Source organism: Muntiacus reevesi, chromosome 3, assembly GCF_963930625.1.
Source record: "Muntiacus reevesi chromosome 3, mMunRee1.1, whole genome shotgun sequence".
Classification (NCBI taxonomy): domain Eukaryota; kingdom Metazoa; phylum Chordata; class Mammalia; order Artiodactyla; family Cervidae; genus Muntiacus; species Muntiacus reevesi.
Genome location: NC_089251.1, coordinates 99274713 through 99292385, shown reverse-complemented (window position 1 = coordinate 99292385; position 17673 = coordinate 99274713). Strand labels below are relative to the sequence as shown.

General features: G+C 52.8%; 1 protein-coding gene across 1 annotated transcript in view; it reads left to right on the top strand.

Moving 5' to 3' along the window:
* The window catches only part of KCNIP3 (potassium voltage-gated channel interacting protein 3), a 30032-nt gene extending 26175 nt beyond the window's left edge, over nucleotides 1-3857 (top strand). The window contains exons 6-8 of the mRNA XM_065927462.1: nucleotides 339-443; nucleotides 1109-1171; nucleotides 1757-3857. Of these exons, the coding sequence (XP_065783534.1) occupies nucleotides 339-443; nucleotides 1109-1171; nucleotides 1757-1804 (216 nt within the window). The 3' untranslated portion in view covers nucleotides 1805-3857. The remainder of the gene's footprint in view (nucleotides 1-338; nucleotides 444-1108; nucleotides 1172-1756) is intronic.
* Nucleotides 3858-17673: the final 13816 nt, after the last annotated feature.

The window sequence follows — 17673 nt, the reverse complement described above, 5'->3', positions numbered from 1 at the left end:
GTGGGCCCACCGTCCAGTTTCGTTTGGCCCAAACACTCTTATGTGTGTTAAAAATAGTTGCTATTCATATACAAAAAAAAAAGTATTTCATATACAAAAAAGAGTGTTTGGCTGGAACACTCTTTTTGTATATGGAAGAGTTACTTTTCATATAGTGTCAAATTCTAGAGCTTGCACATAAAAACCTATCTCCAGATGCCCTGGAGAGTCAGAAGCTTGCGCTGGGCGGACTGGATGGGGGTGAGCCTATCTCTCTTGGCTCCTACAGCCTCACCCTCTCACCCACCTGGCAGCCAGGCTCATGCCAGCCCCTCCGCCCTCCCCTCACTCCCCCGCAGGAGATGCTGGCCATCATGAAGTCCATCTATGACATGATGGGCCGCCACACCTACCCTATTCTGCGAGAGGATGCGCCGCTGGAGCACGTGGAGAGGTTCTTCCAGGTGAGCGCGCAGGGAAGGGGCCATCAGGAGAGGAAGGAAGGGACTTTCACCCTCGGGGCCCGCTGCTCCCCTCTGTGAGCCTTCCTGCTCCCACGGGAGGTGCAACTTCCCTCCCCCGTCTGGCTGACTGAGTGAATTAAAACCATCCCTTTGCCCCCCATCTGCTGAACCTCATCTCAGAGCGGTCAGGTTCATGGATTCTCAGTCAGCCGATACCCCCGGCAAGAGCTTCTCCTACCCCCTGCCGCCCCATCTCCACCAGGGACTTCTCTTCGAGGGGAAGGGGTCGGGGTCACTAGGGGGACTGAGGCTCCATCTCCCACTTCCTGAGGGCCCTCAGCCGCTCCACCTCCCCAGCTGCCTGTCAGGGAGGTGAGGGGGTCCATGAGCATGGGGGTGCATTCCGGGAGGTGTGAGCTTGGGAACGCTGCTGGGAGATGGCTGAGGTTGGGGGCGGCCTGGGGAGACACCAGAGTGGCTGGCATGCGGTGGAGGTGGAGGAAAGGGAGCTTTATGTGGCCTGGATCCCAGGGAGGGGCCCGAGGGGACGGGCTGGGGTGGAGGGCACACGCCCAGCCACCCACCCACTGCCATGTCCTCAGGCCTGGGGCAGGGAGCGGCCCCAGCGGGACATAGCCTCACTGAGGGCATGGCTTGAGTTGCAGAAAATGGACCGGAATCAGGATGGGGTGGTGACCATCGACGAGTTCCTGGAGACCTGTCAGAAGGTAGGCAGCATCAAGGCTCGGGAACCCCTGGGTCCCCCCCTGCCACTGCCCTCCTCAGCTCAGACTTCCGACATCCTCTTGCACTGTTTCACCGGAGCCCACAGCCTAGCCAGGCCACGTCCCGCAGCTCTGCCCTCAGCGGCCCCCATCAGAGGGGACAGACGTGGGGCCCTGAGGACCGGGTCACGCTGTGGGAAGGAGCCTGGAGTCCCCCCCACCCCGGCCTTGTGGCTGACCATCCTCTGCAGAGCGCTTTCAGGGGGCAGGACGCTGGGCCTCCACCTGCCTCTCTCCTCCCGGTTACCCTGTAAACCTGTTACCCTGTAACCTCCCCCCGGTTACCTTGGCCTGCACCTGGGTGGGTGGCGGTTGTCCGTCAGTGGTTAACAGCTCCCAGACGGACTGGCTGTCAGACCCTGGAGCTGGAGACAGGCTCTGCATCACCGGCTCGTCCTTCGTCCAATAAGATGGGCAGAGTTCCTGGAAGGTCGCAGGTGCCTAATGAGACTTTGAGCACGGTGAGGCTGGATATGGGCCCCACCCGCCCAGAGCTGACCAAGCCTCTCGTCCTCTCTCTCCACGCAGGACGAGAACATCATGAGTTCCATGCAGCTGTTTGAGAACGTCATCTAGGACTTGTGCGTGGGGAAGGTGGAGGGGCTGCTGAGTGGCTGTCGCCACCTCTGCCCCCAAAGAAACCTCAGTCCTGCCAGGAGCAACCTCCATGCGAAACTTTTTTCTAATATATTTGCACAAAGTGAATAGTTTGCTCCACACACACACACAAACACCCCCCCACACACACACACACCCTTCATCTGGGCTGGCAGGTGGGGGGACAGAGGTGAGAAAGGGGCCGGGTCTGGCTGGGAGCTGAGTCCGGGGCATGAGACCACACAGCTCCCAGCACCGGCCCCCCAGGCCTCTGGGTGGATAGCTGAAAGAGAGGCATTTTCAGGCCGCCAACCACTGGGTCATCTACAGGTGAGGGTCCAGCCCTGTGAGCTCACTTGCCCGCCCCTCCCTTCTGCCGCCCTTCTTTCCCGCTACACTCACAGGCCCCGGGGGCTGCTCTGACCTGCTTGGCCCCCAGCCACTCCCTGCCCACCGACGACCCTTCCAGAATGGCCCTCAGCTCAGGACCCCAGAGGGGCAGCGCAGGGTCAAGGGAATTCAGACCAGGAAAGAGGTGGCACTTAGAGCCTGCTGCTTCCTGGAAGCGCTCCCCTGGGTGTCAGGACGCCCACCGTCCACTGAGCTGGTGTGAGCCCCAGTGGGGACGCACCAGCGGGCACTGCTCTCCCCCACCCAGTAAGGGGGCTTCCAGTCTGGGGACTGGGTTTCTTGGAATCTGAGGGGACCTCTCTGCCAACGCCGCCTCCCTCGCCCCAGCTGGCTCAGTGAGGGCCCAGCAGGAGTCGCTGCCCACAGCCCTCAGGTACCCAGGTCATCATTCAGGGGTCCTGAGAAGGTCCCAGGGCTCAGGGCCTGGCAGCCAGGGAGCCCAGGGGGCCAAGCAGGCCTGGGAAGGGGCTTCTCTCTCCCGTTGGCCCCCAGCTCCCTTGCCCCCCCCAGCTTGGATGAGCCCCCCTCTTCGTGGTTAGGGTCTTGGAGCCATGTGGCCACCCCTCCGCACACAGGCGCACCCCAGCCCCATGCACAAAGCACATGCGTCCCCAGAAGCTCAGGCTGCAGCCCCCGAGGGGAGCCCAGACAGTGCTTTTCAGGGCCAGGCCTCCCGGTGGGCTGAGGCTCGGGCCCCACCGGCCGGCATCAAGAGGCCGCCGGGGTTCTGGGGGAGTCGTTCTGTGCCTCCGAGCAGTGTGTGTGTGTGTGGGGGGGTGCCCAGAGGGGGCCCACCCCCGACTCCCCGAGCCCAGCCCAGCTCACTAACATTCAAAAGCACAAACCCCTGGGATTCTGCTTGGCCGGGTCCTGCCCTGAGGACGGAGGCTGACGTCGGCCGGAGTCCAGCGCCGCTAGGGGTCGCGGGGCCGAGGGGCAGGTCAGCAGAAGCCAGCGGGAGCGGGGCTGCGCCTCCAAGTCTAGGCCGCCCTGGAGGGGCGCAGCCTCACACCAGAAGCCCACAGGAGCGGGAGCCGGGCTGCGCCCCTGCGCCCAGGCCACCCGGGAGGGGCGCAGCCTCGGGCCCACGGCCAGTCCCAGGAACGTTCCCGATCATACATTCCATCGGCTGCCGCCCCCGTCTCTGCCCGGGCCTGGCCTGAAGATGAGCGGGGACCTGGGAGGAAGGACGGGGCGGCAGAGGCCGTGGAGATGGGCTGGCTCGGCCGCGGGGACCCCTGGGCACCACACATGGGCGGGCCCCCTTGGAGTTGCACTGACACCCCACCTCCAGTCTGAATGGGGCTCCCTCCCCTTCCCCGGGGAGGGGGACATCAGCGTTCCCTGGCTCAGGGATCTTCTCCCCGCCCCCACCCCCGGCCCTCAGCCCAGCCCTCCCCGCTGGCGTGGCTTTGCTTCTGAGGGTCCGAGGCCAAAGCAGAGGGTCACGGCCACCACGCTCTGCCCTCCCCACCGTGGCCTTGGGCAGACGGGCTGCACGTGCCCCTGGAGGGGTCTGCCTCCCATGCTGGGACGCGGGCTGGCCGCATGTCTGCATGGCAGAAGTGTCTCCCTTGGGCACGGCCAAGGAGGGTGGTGCCTGTTCTCAGCGCCCACCAGTATTCAGTCCTGTATATTTTAATAAAATAAACTTGACAAAGGAGAGCGATTCTTGCTGGCTTTATCCTGACTCTCGTCTAGCCTCTCCCATTCCTGCTGCTGTTAGCCAAGGCTGTTGCCCAGAGATGAGCTGGTAAATGTTAAACATTCCCTGAATTGTCCAAGATCCCTGTGTAGGCCCCTGAAAGCAGAGTCAGGAAGAAGGGCCCACGGTTGGGAAGCCTCTGTGAGAAGCTCCAGCCCTCCAGCCTGTATACGGAGCCGTGAGTCAGGGTAACTCCTTGAGGTGCCACTGTGTTTTGTTCCCAGGTTTTTTTTCTTCCAGTTCTAAGAAGTCACTTCTGCATATCCCCTTGGCTAGAGGGTGCAGGTCACAGGCCAGAAGCAGAATTTGCCTGAAGACATCTTCCTTTCTTGGTTGTAGTTTCAAAAATCTAAACTCAGTGCAGATTATGCCAGGGGAAGGGCAATGAGAAGCTTCCGGGGAGGAGAAGTGAAAGAAGTCAAAAATGCAAGTGTGAGTTGCTCAGTTGTGTCTGACTCTGCAACCCCACAGACCATCGCCCACCAGGCTGCTCTGTCCATGGGATTCTCCAGGCAAGAATACTGGAGTGGGTTGCCATTTGCTTCTCCAGGGATCAAAGCCAGGTCTCCTGCGTTGGAGGCAGATTCTTGACTGTCTGAGCCACCAGGGAAGCCCCAACTCAGGGATGGCGGTTCTGAGCATCTGGCAGCGCTTCAAGGGCCAGACCCCAAGTCATGTGACGTCACCTCCACTGTGAACACAGACCTAATCCTCCATGAGTCACCAGATGTGGCTGATGGGAATCTCGTCAATAACCAGGAGGACTGACAGCAGGAGCCCCGTTCTACCACCAGACACCCCGCAGGCTGCAGGCTCCCGGACTGCCAGGGTGCCGACGCGATCCAGGCAGGGAGCCCTGACCTTGCTGCCTGGAATAGGTTTTCTTGCAGTTCCATGGGCTGGTCCCTGCACTGCGGGCACCTGCCCCGGCCACAGCCTTCTGGGCACGGATGGGGAAGCTGGCTGAAAGGTGTTACGACAACCCTCAGCCATCGAAGAGCGGAGCCTGCTCTTGGACCCAGGCAGGAGGCTCCAGGCTGGGTGTGAGCACTGAAGTGCCCACTCCATGACCGGCCACAGAGCTCAGCGAGGTGGGCCGTGTCTCTAAGGCCCGTGTCTCTAAAGCACGGGGCCCACGCTTTGCTTCTGGGGCTTTCTATTTTATCTTAAGCCTGTCAGTTTACCTGACTGAGCCTCAGTTGCCTTATCTGTAAAATAAGCAGAAAAACAATCCTCTGGAACTTCCCTGGTGGCCCAGCAGTTAAGACTTTACGTTCTAGGACAGGAGCCACAGGAGACTCGGGTTCAATCCCTGGCTCGGGAAGATCCCCTGGAGAAGGAAATGGCAACCTGCTCCAGTCTTCATGCCTGGAGAGTCCCATGGATGGAGGAGCCTGGGGTCGCAGACAGATGTACACAACTGAGCCCACACACGCAGTCATAAACGTGAGCGTCCTTCTTGTCCTACCGAGTTTTCATGCACTTTTTCCCCTTTCTATCAGAAGGTGACTCATACCAGTAAACCACCAGAGCAAGGACAGACATTTCAGAAGTTTCCAGGGGCTGCAAATGAATCTGTGACGGTCCCCAGTTTCCCTGGGAGCCCCAAAGCCCATTTAGGAGTCAGCCAGCTAAGGACGGGCAGGCATGCAGAGCCGTCAGTATGCCCCACCCTCCTGCCACCACTCACTGCGTGGCCATGCTGCCCCGCCCAGGCTCCCGAGCCAGCACTTAGCCTCCCAAGTCCCTGCCTGACTCACAAGCCTTTATAGAACGGGATGGGAAAAGGGCCACAGGCACTGAGTAAAGCACCCATACCCTTCCTCCACCCAGCTCTGCAGCACAACCTTCCAGGGCAATGACCAGTCTGTGATTTAGAAGATCTGTGGTTCCTCTTCCTCTTCCATCTGTGGTTTTGTGTGTGAATGCGTTTACTTGCTCAGTCGTGTCCGACTCTTCGCGACCCCATGGATTGCAGCCCCCCAGGCTCCTTTGTCCATGGGATTCTCCAGGCAAGAATACTGGAGGGAGTTGCCATTTCCTTCTCCCACTGATCTTCCCAACCCAGGGACTGAAACCGAGTCTCCTGCATTGGCAAGCAGATCCTTTACCGCTGAGCCAAGTCCTTCTCTGTCCATTTCTTCAGTCGCTGTCGAGTCTGACTCTTTGCGATCCCATGGAGTGCAGCACATCAGGATTCCCTGTCCTTCACCAACTCCTGGAACTTGCTCAAACTCATGTCCATTGAGTTGGTGATGCCATCCAACCATATCCTCTGTCGCCCCATTCCCCTGCTTCTGTCCATCACCTCTGGTTCCAAGTGCTATGCTTTCAATCTACCACCAGGGGGCGGCAGCACCACACCTGCCTCTTCACTCATTTCCTGCCCTCAGGTCCCCTGGGAAGCTTCTTGGAAGGGAAGCTACTTGTCATTTCTTTTAAGATCCTGAAGACATTTTCATATCCCAGCCTTTCTCCACTGGGTCCTGGGAGTAAGACATACTATCGACTCTATTTTGTTAACTGGGACACACAACTCTCATGAGACTGCATAACTGTTACCACACAGAGCTGACTTCATTCCAACCCAAAGCACATACCGTATACGTTTGGATTACTCAGGCTAACTTAACCTATTAGGCTTCCCCCTCCCCTTTTCTCTCCTTCTCTCTCTTCCTTTTTCTTTTCTTTTCTTTCTTTCTTTTTTTTTTTTTTTTTTGGCTGCCCTGCATGAAGGATCTTAGTTCCCCAACTAGGGATCAAACCCATGCCCCCTGCAATGGAAATGCAGAGTCTTAACCACTGGGCCAGCCAAGGAAGTCCCAAGGCTTCTGAAATCCTGGAAAGAAGCTTGAAGAGCCCACTCAGGCCCTTCCCAGGGGCGGTCTAGAAGGGAGAACAGGAGACCGCACTGCAGGAGAAACTCCTGGGCTGCCTGAGACCCCAAGGGAGGAGGCCTGTGCCTTGCGTCTGTTTAGGTGGGATTCCTGCCCACCAGGCAAGGGCATCCCTGTGACCTGCCCTGCTCCTTCCAAGTTCCAAGTCCCCAGGTTTGCACAAAAGGAGGCATCATTCTCCCTCTAGTAACACCATCCACACACCGGGTGTGGGCCGTGTTGTCAGGAGACCACAGTGGACAAGCCACAGGCTCTGCCTTCAGGAAGCTCGTTTGTGGGTTCACCAAAGGCAGTGATTCGGGCCATGACGGCACCTGTAGGCTGGGGACCAAGCATGCCACAGAGGACTGCAGGGGGCTGGGGCCTCCCACAGAGCTGTGGATAAAACAAGAGGAAACGGATTCCAGGTGAGCAGTTGAGGAGCCCGCCACAGAGTAGCGGGGCATCCCCGATGGCTCAGCAGTAAAAAATCCACCCGCAGTGCAGGAGCCGCAGGAGACACAGTCTCAACCCCTGGGTCGGGAAGATCCCCTGAGGAGGAAATGGCAACCCACTCCAGTATTCTTGAAGGAGAATCCCATGGAGAGAGGAGGAGCCTGGTGGAGTTGCAAAGATTGGACTTGACTGAGCAACTGAGCATGCACTCATCAGAGTGGTATTCGGGCTGTCTGCTCACCGTGCTTGGAAGCAGTCCAGACCGGAGCCGTGCCACTGAGTCAAGAGGGCTCTGAGACTTCATACCGGCCCTCCCTGAGCCAGGTTCTGTCATCCTAACATGGTCCCTGTTCTTTTCACTGCCCCCATCAAATTTCTCCACCTCAGACAAGCCCCCAAGGCCATGGACACAGCTTCCAGCCCTCCGGCTGACCCACAGGGGCCCTGGCCCTTCAGGTGAGGGAGCAGCAGGGCCCGGCCAGCTCTGATGTCACGTGATCGGCTCAGATCACACGGACTTTGTCTGAAGCCGCTGGGTGCACAGAGAAAGTACAGACTTGAGCTGCCTGCGGGATGAGCTTTTCAGGGTTCAGAAACTGGAGAGGAGAGTGGGGTATAGGTGGGCCCCAGTGCATCAGGAATGGTGCTTGTGGGCCAGAGCGGAAGCCATCGTGGCCAAGATGAGGGGACCTGGGAGAAACCGCTTAGCTCATGGCCAGAGCTTAGCCTGTGCTTCCCTAGAGGCTCAGTGGGTAAAGAATCTGCCTGCAATGCAGGAGACAGGGGTATGATCCCTGGGTCTGGAAGATCCCCTGGAGAAGGGAACGGCTACCCACTCCAGTATTCTTGCCTGGGAAATCCCATGGACAGAGGAGCCTCTCGGGCTTCAGTCCACATCCGGTCACAAGAACTGGACACGACTTAGTGATAAACCAGAGCTGAGAGGTCCCAGAGGAGGGACAGTGTAAGGGGGGTGGGCCGGGCAGGAAGGCCCAGTGTGGCCCTAGAAGATATTCAGGGCCTCTCAGGCACAGCCCTCTCTCAGGTGGTGATGACACCAGTCAGGGCTCCATCCAACCTAAAACCGTCCCCTTGACAGCTGCCCTGACTAGGGAGGGCTGCCAGTCTTAGAACTGGGCTCCCTGCCAGTTGCTATGTGCCCCCTTTTTTTTTTTTGCCTAGCCGTGTGGCATGTGGGATCTTAATTCCCTGGCCAGGGATCGAACCCATGTCCCCAGCATGGGAAGCATGGAGTCTTAGCCATTGGACCACCCGGGAAGTCTCACTGTACGCCTCTGTATTCTGTCTATTCCTCCAGCAAGAAAGCCCAGCTTCCCTCTAACTCACCTGCCACCGCCTACCTGCCTTTGCTGTTACAGCTTGTCCTGGGCACAGGGTTCACCTCTCTTGAACCCCTGTGGATGCAGGACCTATGTCTGCCCATCCATCCCTCTCCGACATGACCCCTCTGTCCCCCTGGCAAGAAAAGGCCTCTGGGAACTTCTCTCCTGCTGACACGGGTGTCTGGGGTCAGTGAAGAAGACCAGCTGGTTGGACCTCAGTCTTCAGCCTCCGCAGACCCTCCCTCTTCTCCTGGGATGCCCCTGTCTTGCCTGGGGACCCCTCCTCCCCTCTCTGTGCAGTCCTGGGGTTCACCCGACCTCCAAGGCCAGCCCAAGTCAAGGGGTGCATTACCTACCCCCACAACTCTGGGGCAGGAGTGGGGGGGCACCCCTTCCCAGGAAAAGCTGACGCAGCCCCAGGAAACTTCTGCTGCTGGGAATGCTTGGGAAAGACACTGTTCCCTCACTAAGGCCAGGAGATGAGCCCTAGAGCCCTGGCTCCCACTGTTAGGGGCTGTGGGAACGAAGGCACGCAGAAGGGAGGGGTGAAGAGACAGAAGACAGGATTGCAGGGTTAGGGGGACGGGTCAGCCCTTGAGCTCAAAATCACACTGCACCTTATGCAAGTGCCCCCCTCAGTCTCTAGACCCTTCACTCATAAGAGCCACAGATAAGCTCCACTCTCCCCACAAGCCAGTTAAAAAAAAAAGTGGGTTGACAGGCACTTTCAGCTGAAAATTCTCCATTGCTACAGCCCCTAATGTCAGGCTCAGCTGTGGGTGGTGAAGGTGCTTCCCAAACTCCAGTGGGCCTGGAGGCAGGAGGGGGCCCTGGGCCAACATGCCCAGCAGTCTCCCCTGCCAGGCTGTGGGCGACCTTGCAAGCGTTTAGCCCTGGAGCCCCGCCCAGCACTGGCACTGCGGGAGGCACAGAGGGTGGGGATCAGTCAGTAAAACCGCTGCATTCAGCAGCACAGTGGAAGGAGGCCATGGCCGAGAGCCCGGGGCTGGGGGGGCGGGCAGGGCGGCAGGTCTCAGGCCCCAAGCCTGCAGGGTCAGGGGCCAGCTCTCCCAGCACCAGGGTCAAAGTCTCTTTGAAACACTTCTGCTGGCCAGTAGCCTAGGGCATCTTGGCCGGCTTGAGCAACACTCTCCTAACCCCAAGACAACTTCTCAAAAGATAACATTCCTTCTTGATCTTGTTGTTTAGTCGCTAAGTCATGTCCCCACTCTTTGTGACCCCATGGACTGCAGCATACCAGGCTTCCATGTTCTTCACCATCTCCCAGATCTTGCTCAAATTCATGTCGATTGAGTCAGTGATGCCATCCAACCATCGCATCCTCCCTTGCCCCCTTCTCTTCCTGCCCTCAATCTTTCCCAGCATCAGGGGCCCTTCCAATGAGTCGGTTCTTCAGATCAGGTGGCCAAAGCATCAGTTTTTCCAATGAATATTCAGGACTGATTTCCTTTAGGATGGACTGATTAGATCTCCTTGCTGTCCAAGGGACTCTCAAAAGTCTTCTCCAGCACCACAGTTCGAAAGCATCAATTTTTGATCTTGTAAGGGGCCACAATGACACTTAGACTGGACTGTGTAAACTGTCAATAATATATCATTTAATGTTCAGCCCTCCAGCTCAAAAAACTTGCATAACTGTGCCTTGCCTTCTAAAGAGTGGAATGGTTCTCAGAACTTTCTGAGGAGCTGTTCCCAGGTTATAATCCTCCATTTGGCATGAATAAAGCTTTGCATTTTCTTTCTTAGCCGGGCTGATGAATGTTTTCATTAACACGCATGACGTAACCAGCAGGATATCTGCCCTCCAGAGGGCCCCCTGGAGCCTACCCAGAATGGGAACCAGCACAGCCCATCGATCCCCGCCAGCTTCTCAGTACTCTTCAGGTGTTCCCGTGAGTTCTCCTGATATATGGATTTCATTGTTTGAGTGAGAATCCTGAACATTTTGAGCTGCTTCACTCAAGATTTGGAGTCTTAAGGGATACCAGTACATTTCTTCGGCAGGACCTAGGGTGTTTGGGTAAGATGCCCAGGGAAACACGGGTGGCTGGATTTTTGTTAAAACTGACTTAAATTGCACACAAAGAATGAGTTGATGTAAAGTCTGAACAAAACTTTTGCTAGTGAAAGAAGAAGCTGAATTATTCAACTCTGAAGAATAAGGGAGACCCAGTATAGTCATTAAGTAAACGCTGCTCACCCAGGGACGAGACAGAGGCTGGTGACCCAGCGTTCTGAGCAGCCACGATAGTTGCAGGCTGTCACGGTGTCACTGAAGTAAGCCACAGGGGCTCTGCCCGCATCCTAGCCCAGCCAAGGCTCTGAGTCTCTGCGAGGGGCTGTGGGGGAGGCTTCTTTTCCCCTTAGGGTTTAAGTAGATGAATAATGAAATCTAAGCTGAGATCCGGGCTTCCCAACTGGCTCAGTGGTAAAGAATCCACCAGGAGACACAGTTTTGCTCCCTGGGTTGGGAAGATCTCCTGGAATAGGAAATGGCAACCCACTCCAGTATTCTAGCCAGGAAAATTCCATGGAGCCTGGCAGCTACAGTCTGTGGGGTCGAAAAGAGGCGGACACAATGGAGCACACACACACGAGCGGAGGTTTACGCAGTTCAAGCTGCGCTCGATGGCCAGTGCGCTGATGACTTCTCGTCCACCTGGTAAGCAGGATTTGATTTTAAAACGTGAAGCCAGAGGGAGGGGGAATGAGGCTAGCGATGGGGAGGTGTATGCACTGGTCTACACTGGGAAGAGGCGGCTTTTCTGAGGGAGTGGGGAAACACCCCGTGTTTACCCGGTTTTGGTCCTTAATGTCTGGTCTCGGCCACCAGCAGGTGGTCATTTAGTATGTAGCAACATCAACACATGGGCTTGCTTGGTAGCTCAGCTTAAAGAATCTGCCTGCAATGCAGGAGACCCTGGTTCAATTCCTGGGTTGGGAAGATCCCCTAGAGAAGGGAATGGCAATCCACTCCAGTATTCTTGGGCTTTCCTGGTGATTCAGACAGTGAAGAATCTGCCTGCAATGTGGGAGACCTGGGTTCAATCCCTGGGTTGGAAAGATCCCCTGGATCTTTCCATGGGGATCCTAGAGAAGGGAATGGCAACCCACTCCAGTATTCTTGCCTGGAGAATCCATCCCATGGACAGAGGGGCCTGGTGGGCTACAGTCCATGCAGTCCCAAAGATTCAGACGCGACTGAGTGATTAAGCACAGCACGGCACAAAATCAAAATATAATGAGACTTGAGTTCTGCTGGAGGTCGGATTCATCGCCATCTTGGCTGAAGCTGGTTCCATCTGGATTTTTGTTTGTATCTGTCTTCTTTTCTTATCTCTGGACTCTTTAAAGATTTACTTTAGGGACTTCTCTGGCAGTCTAGTGGCTAAGGCTCTGAGCCTCGGATGCAGGGGGCCTGGGTTCAATATCTGGCCAGGAAATGAGATCCTACATGCTGCAACTAAGACTCGGCACAGCCAAATAAATAAATATTTTTCAAAATAATTACATGAACTCCTGCTAAAGGCAGGGGTTGGCAGGTGTGAGCAAATACCTGGAGCAGCTCTGGCAACAATAGGCCATGGCATGCCATGGGAAACAGTCGAGCTGAAGGGTACCTCCTTGGGGAGCTAGGCTCAGAAGCAGCACCTGCACTGCCCTCAGAAAGCTGTTCAGGTCATAACTCTTATCCGAATTAGGCCACAGAATTAATACTGGGAAACTGCCTCAAAGGGCAGACAGCTCCTGTGTAAACCACCACCTCTGGGAATGACCACTGCGTTTATATATGCAAATACTTGCAAGTACTTAGTTGAGAACTACAGGAAACTGGGCCCTAAAATTGCCAATTGTTTTGGGCACCCCAAAACAATTTTGAGCTCACAGTTAAAGCCAGCAGTCTTCTGAATCTGTGCCTGCAGGGTCTACTGGAAAAGCAGTGGTACGTGTTTTTCATTTTCTAAAATTAGGTTTTGTGTGTGTATGTGTGTGTCCGCCTCTGCGACCCCATGGAGAGTGGACCAGGCTTCTCTGTCCATGGAATTTCCTAGGCAAGAACACTGGAGTGGGTTGCGAGGACAAATATCTTAGGGCTAGCTCCTTGGATCCTTTGAAGTGGAGAAATATCTAAATTGGTACTATTTTTTAGAGAGCTCTCATCTTAAACTATTGTACCTTTTCTTTTGGCACCTTTTAAAATTGGTATTCAGAAGTCTGAAAAGCCTTCAAAATTCCCAAATAGCCTCATTGAAAGGTTTCTGTAGGAGGCTAATGAAAGAGCAATGATCTAAAAGGTACTTAAAACTTTATCTGGGGCTTCCCTGATGGCTCAGTGGTAAAGAATCTGCCTGCAACGCAGGAGATGCGGGTTTGATTCCTGGGTCAGGAAGATCCCCTGGAGAAGGAAATGGCATATTCACTCCAATATTCTTGCCTGGGAGATCACATGGACAGAGGAGCCTGGTGGGCTACAGTCCATGGGGTCGAAAAAAGTCAGACACGACTTAACAACTAAACAACAACAAATCTATCTACTGCTCCCCCTGTCTTCCTTTATTAGAGCACTCATTCTGGTCATCTTCAATCTGAATTGCCTTTCCACTCAGAAGACACTATTAAATGATGACCTTTAGAAATGGAACTATCTGAGGCTGCAGGCAAGGCTCTTCAGATCAAAGGCCAAACTGAGGACCATAGTTAAAGAAATTCTTAAACTCAGGGAGGATCCTCAAAAGTGTTTGTAAATGGATTACCAAAACGAGAGGCCACTGATCTGAATAAACTGACTATATGTGATGTTTGGAGCCTGATAGGAATTTTGCGGGGAGTAGGGGAGGCTTTTCCCTTAAGCTAAATGCGGGAAAGTAAAACATCTCAACATAGGTGAATTTGCTGTCATTGAGGCGGCCATAAACCCCGGGAGCTGGTGATGGACAAGGAGGCCTGGCATGCTGCAGTCCATGGGGTCACAAAGAGTCGGAAATGACTGAACTGAACTGAGGCAGCCACACATGCTTCCACTGCAGGGGGCATGTGTTTGATCCCTTGCCAGGGAACTAAGATCCCACATGCTGCATGGCATGGCCAAAAAGAAATAAAATTTCATAATTAAAAAAAGAAAGAAAAACAACTGTCCTTGTTTTACAAGTCTAGTCTTTATAGAACAACAGGTGCGGCTCTAGAAATAATCCAAAGCCCACCCCTCATTGTATCACAGTGAGGAAAGAAATTCTGTGAGAACGTGTATGTTTCCAGAGGTTATAAAATATATTCACAAGCGCCAACCAGGAAATCCTCATATGATATATAGTTCACCATTACTTCTTGGTTTCTTACTAGAGATTAAGGTTAAGAATTATAATGTATGTAATTAAAATTACTAAAATAATCAGGGAAACATCGCTATATGCAAGGAAAATGGGAAGTGCATTTTCAGTGGAAGGTGGGTGTAAGGAATGGAAAGGCATTTTCTTCTGAGATGCTGATCCCAGGTTATAGTCCTCAGTTTGGCTCAAATAAAAATCTCCATCTCTTTCTTAGATCGACTGATTATCTTTTCTTTGATAGATGAGTAGGAGTGAGTCAGGTAAAGGGCTGTGGGGTGGGAAGCACTCCTGCCCAGAATGAGGGGCTAGGCGGATGGGGCCAGAGCCTAGATGCATGGGCCATGTCACATTAATTTTTCGTTTTCCCAGTGCAATTAAAATTTGCTACATTGTACTGTAGTCTAGTAAGTGTGCAATAGCATTATATCTAAAAAAACAATGTGCGTGTTCAGTTGCTCAGTCATGTCTGACTCTTTTGTGACTTCATGGACTGTAGCCCGCCCAGCTCCTCTGTTCATGGGATTCTCCAGGCAAGAATCCTGGAGTGGGTTGCCATTTCCTTCTCCAGAGGATCTTCCCAATCCCGGGATCAAACTCAGATCTCCTGTGTCTCCTGCACTGGCAGGCAGATTCTTTTTACCACTGAGTCACCTGGGAAGCCCTATAAAAACAATGCACATATATTAATTAATAAATACTCCCTTTTTATTGACACATGGGATTCCATGGTATGGATGTACCACATTGTGTCTAACCCACTGTAAAACAATTTGTTTGTTTCCATGTTTTTAGCTACTACAAATAACACTTCTGTGAATAATCATGTACAGGCATAAGTGCCCACCGCACAGCTGCTGGGCCATACTGTAAGTGCCTCTTTAGTTTTTTTAAGAAACAGTCAAACAATTTTCTAGTTTGGCTCTAATATTTTACATTCCCGCCAACAATGTATAAGAGATCCAGTTATCTACATCCTCTCCAGCTTGTGAGATCGTCACTATTTTTAATTTTAGCGGTTCTAATAATTTTGCAGTGCCATCTCGTGCTGGCCTCAGTGTAAACCCCTTCATCTCCAGTGATGCCAAACATCTTTCATGTGGTCATGGGCCATCGAATAGCTTCTTCAGTGAAACATCTCTTTATGTCATTTACCCATTTTCTAATTATATCGGCCTCATCTCTGTTGATTTTTTTAGATTTTTTTTTAATACATTTAGTTTATTTTTTAGCTGGGCTGGGTCTTCATTGCCGCAAATGCATTCTCTAGTCGCAGCGAGCAGGGGCTACCCTTCCTTGCGGTGTGCAGGCTTCTCACTGCAAGGACTTCTCCTGCTGCCGACCACAGGCTCTAGGCCTGTGGCTTCAGTAGTTGCAGCACATGGGCTCAATGGTTGAGGCTCACGAGCTCTAGAGCTCTCAGTGGCTGTGGCACACGCCGAGGCATGTGGGTTCTTCCTGAACCAGGGATCAAACCTGTGTCCTTTATGTTGCCAAGTAGATTCTTAACGACTGGACCCCTAGGGAAGCCTCTCTCTGTTGACTTTTGAGCATTCTTTGTATATCCTAGGTCTGAGTCCTTTGTCAGATATGTAGTTTGCAAATCTTTTTTCCCAATTTGTTCCTTGTTCTTTCATACTTGTAGCATCCTTTTGCAGAGCAGAAGGTTTTGAGCCCACTTCATCGATCTTTTTCTTTTCTTTTATTATGTGTTTGGTGGAATGTCTATGAAACTTTCACCAAGGTTATTGAATTACCCTTGCATTCTTGGATAAGGCCCATTTCAGTTCAGTTCAGTCGCTCAGTCATGTCCAATTCTTTGCAACCCCATGAATCGCAGCACGCCAGGCCTCCCTGTCCATCACCAGCTCCCGGAGCTTACTCAAACTCATGTCCATCGAGTCGGTGATGCCATCCAGCCATCTCATCCTCTGTCATCCCCTTCTCCTCCTGCCCCCAATCCCTCCCAGCATCAGGGTCTTTTCCAATGAATCAACTCTTCGCATGAGGTGGCCAAAGTATTGGAGTTTCAGCTTCAACATCAGTCCTTCTAATGAACACCCAGGACTGATCTCCTTTAGGAGAGACTGGTTGGATCTTCTTGCAGTCCAAGGGACTCTCAAGAGTCTTAGTCATGGCAAATGGGCTTCCCTTGTGGCTCAGATGGTAAAGAATCTGCCTGCAATGTGGGAGACCTAGGTTCAATCCTGGGTTTGGAAGATCCCCTGGAGAAGGACATGGCAACCCACCCCAGTATTCTTGCCTGGAGAATTCCAAGGACAGAGAAGTCTGGTGGGCTACAGTCCATCGGGTCACAAAGAGTCAGACATGGTTAAAGAGGCTTAACACACATCCCCAGGAGGAGCTAAGCTTACTGACTTGAGAATTTTCTTTACTAAAATAAGAATTTAGAGCTATACATTTCCTTCCAAGTACTGTCTTAGCAGAGTCCCACAAATTTTGATATGCTATTTTTCATTTTCATTAAGTCAGCCTCCATGACACTCAAGGATCTTTGTTACTGAGCATAGTGGGAACTCCAGCTCCTCACATGGCCTCCACTGTGGAGGGTGACCCCGTTACTACCCAGCAGGGAGCACAGTTCAGGCTCCCCACCTGCCCTTCTCTGACCCAGCCTGCTCACCGCTCTGACATGGGAGAAGGGTTGAGGCACTTCATTACAGGCTGGCAAGGGTGAAAATCTAGGCTTCCTACTCTGCCTTTGCTATTGGGCATGGGGGCCACAACAGTTATTGTCTAAATTTTCTGTTTTGCAAGACTGTCCCTTTCTGGGTCCTTTGACTAAAGAGAGCAGGATTTTCTTGGGGCTTTTTGTGTCTGCACCTGTTGGCATATCCAGTTGCCAGCTTTTTCAGCAACGCCTGTCCAGATATATGAGAAAAAAGAGTCCAGAGAATTCACTGCCGTGTCTCCTCATGGCTATGCAGACCCCATGCCGGTCTGCCTGCTCATCTTTTTTCAGTCTTATGATTGCTTTGTGTAGGTTTTTAGTTGTACTTAACAGGAGGAATAAAGACAAATGCTTCTGCATTTTTCTGGACACAGAAGTCCTCTGGCTGCTTTTAAATTTTTCTGTTTATCACTAATATGGACTAACTTGCTTATGCTATGCCATGATATCATTTCCCTCATGTGTCTTGTGTTTGAGGGTTGTTGAGATTCTTTTATAGTGGGTTTATAGTTTTCATCACGTTTAGAAAAGTCTTGGTCATTATATCTTCAAATATTTTTTTTCTGTTCCCCCTTCCCTCTCCTCTACTTTAGGGTCCAATTACACATATATTAAGCTGTTTGAATTTCTCCCACAGAAATGGTCTTTTCTAATGGTCTTTAAAAAAAAAAAACACCTCACTAGACATAAGATCTGCTGGCATATTTTAAAAAATAATTTTAATATTTTTGGTTGCATCAGGCAGCATGCAGGATTTTCATTACCCAACCACGAATCACACGCTCTGCAGTAGAAGAGTGGAGTGTTAAACAGTGAACTGCCAGGGAACTCCCCCTGACTTTGTTCCTCTATTTTTTTCCTTCACATGTTTTTCAGGAAGGTATCCCAACTCTTAGAGTGCTTACATCCTCAATATGTACATTAATTTTCTTGGGGAGAATCTTGCCTTTGTTTCCAACAATGCTGGCAGTATGCGGGGATACACTGCAGACTCAGTTCTGCTGTGGGCACAGTCGGGGG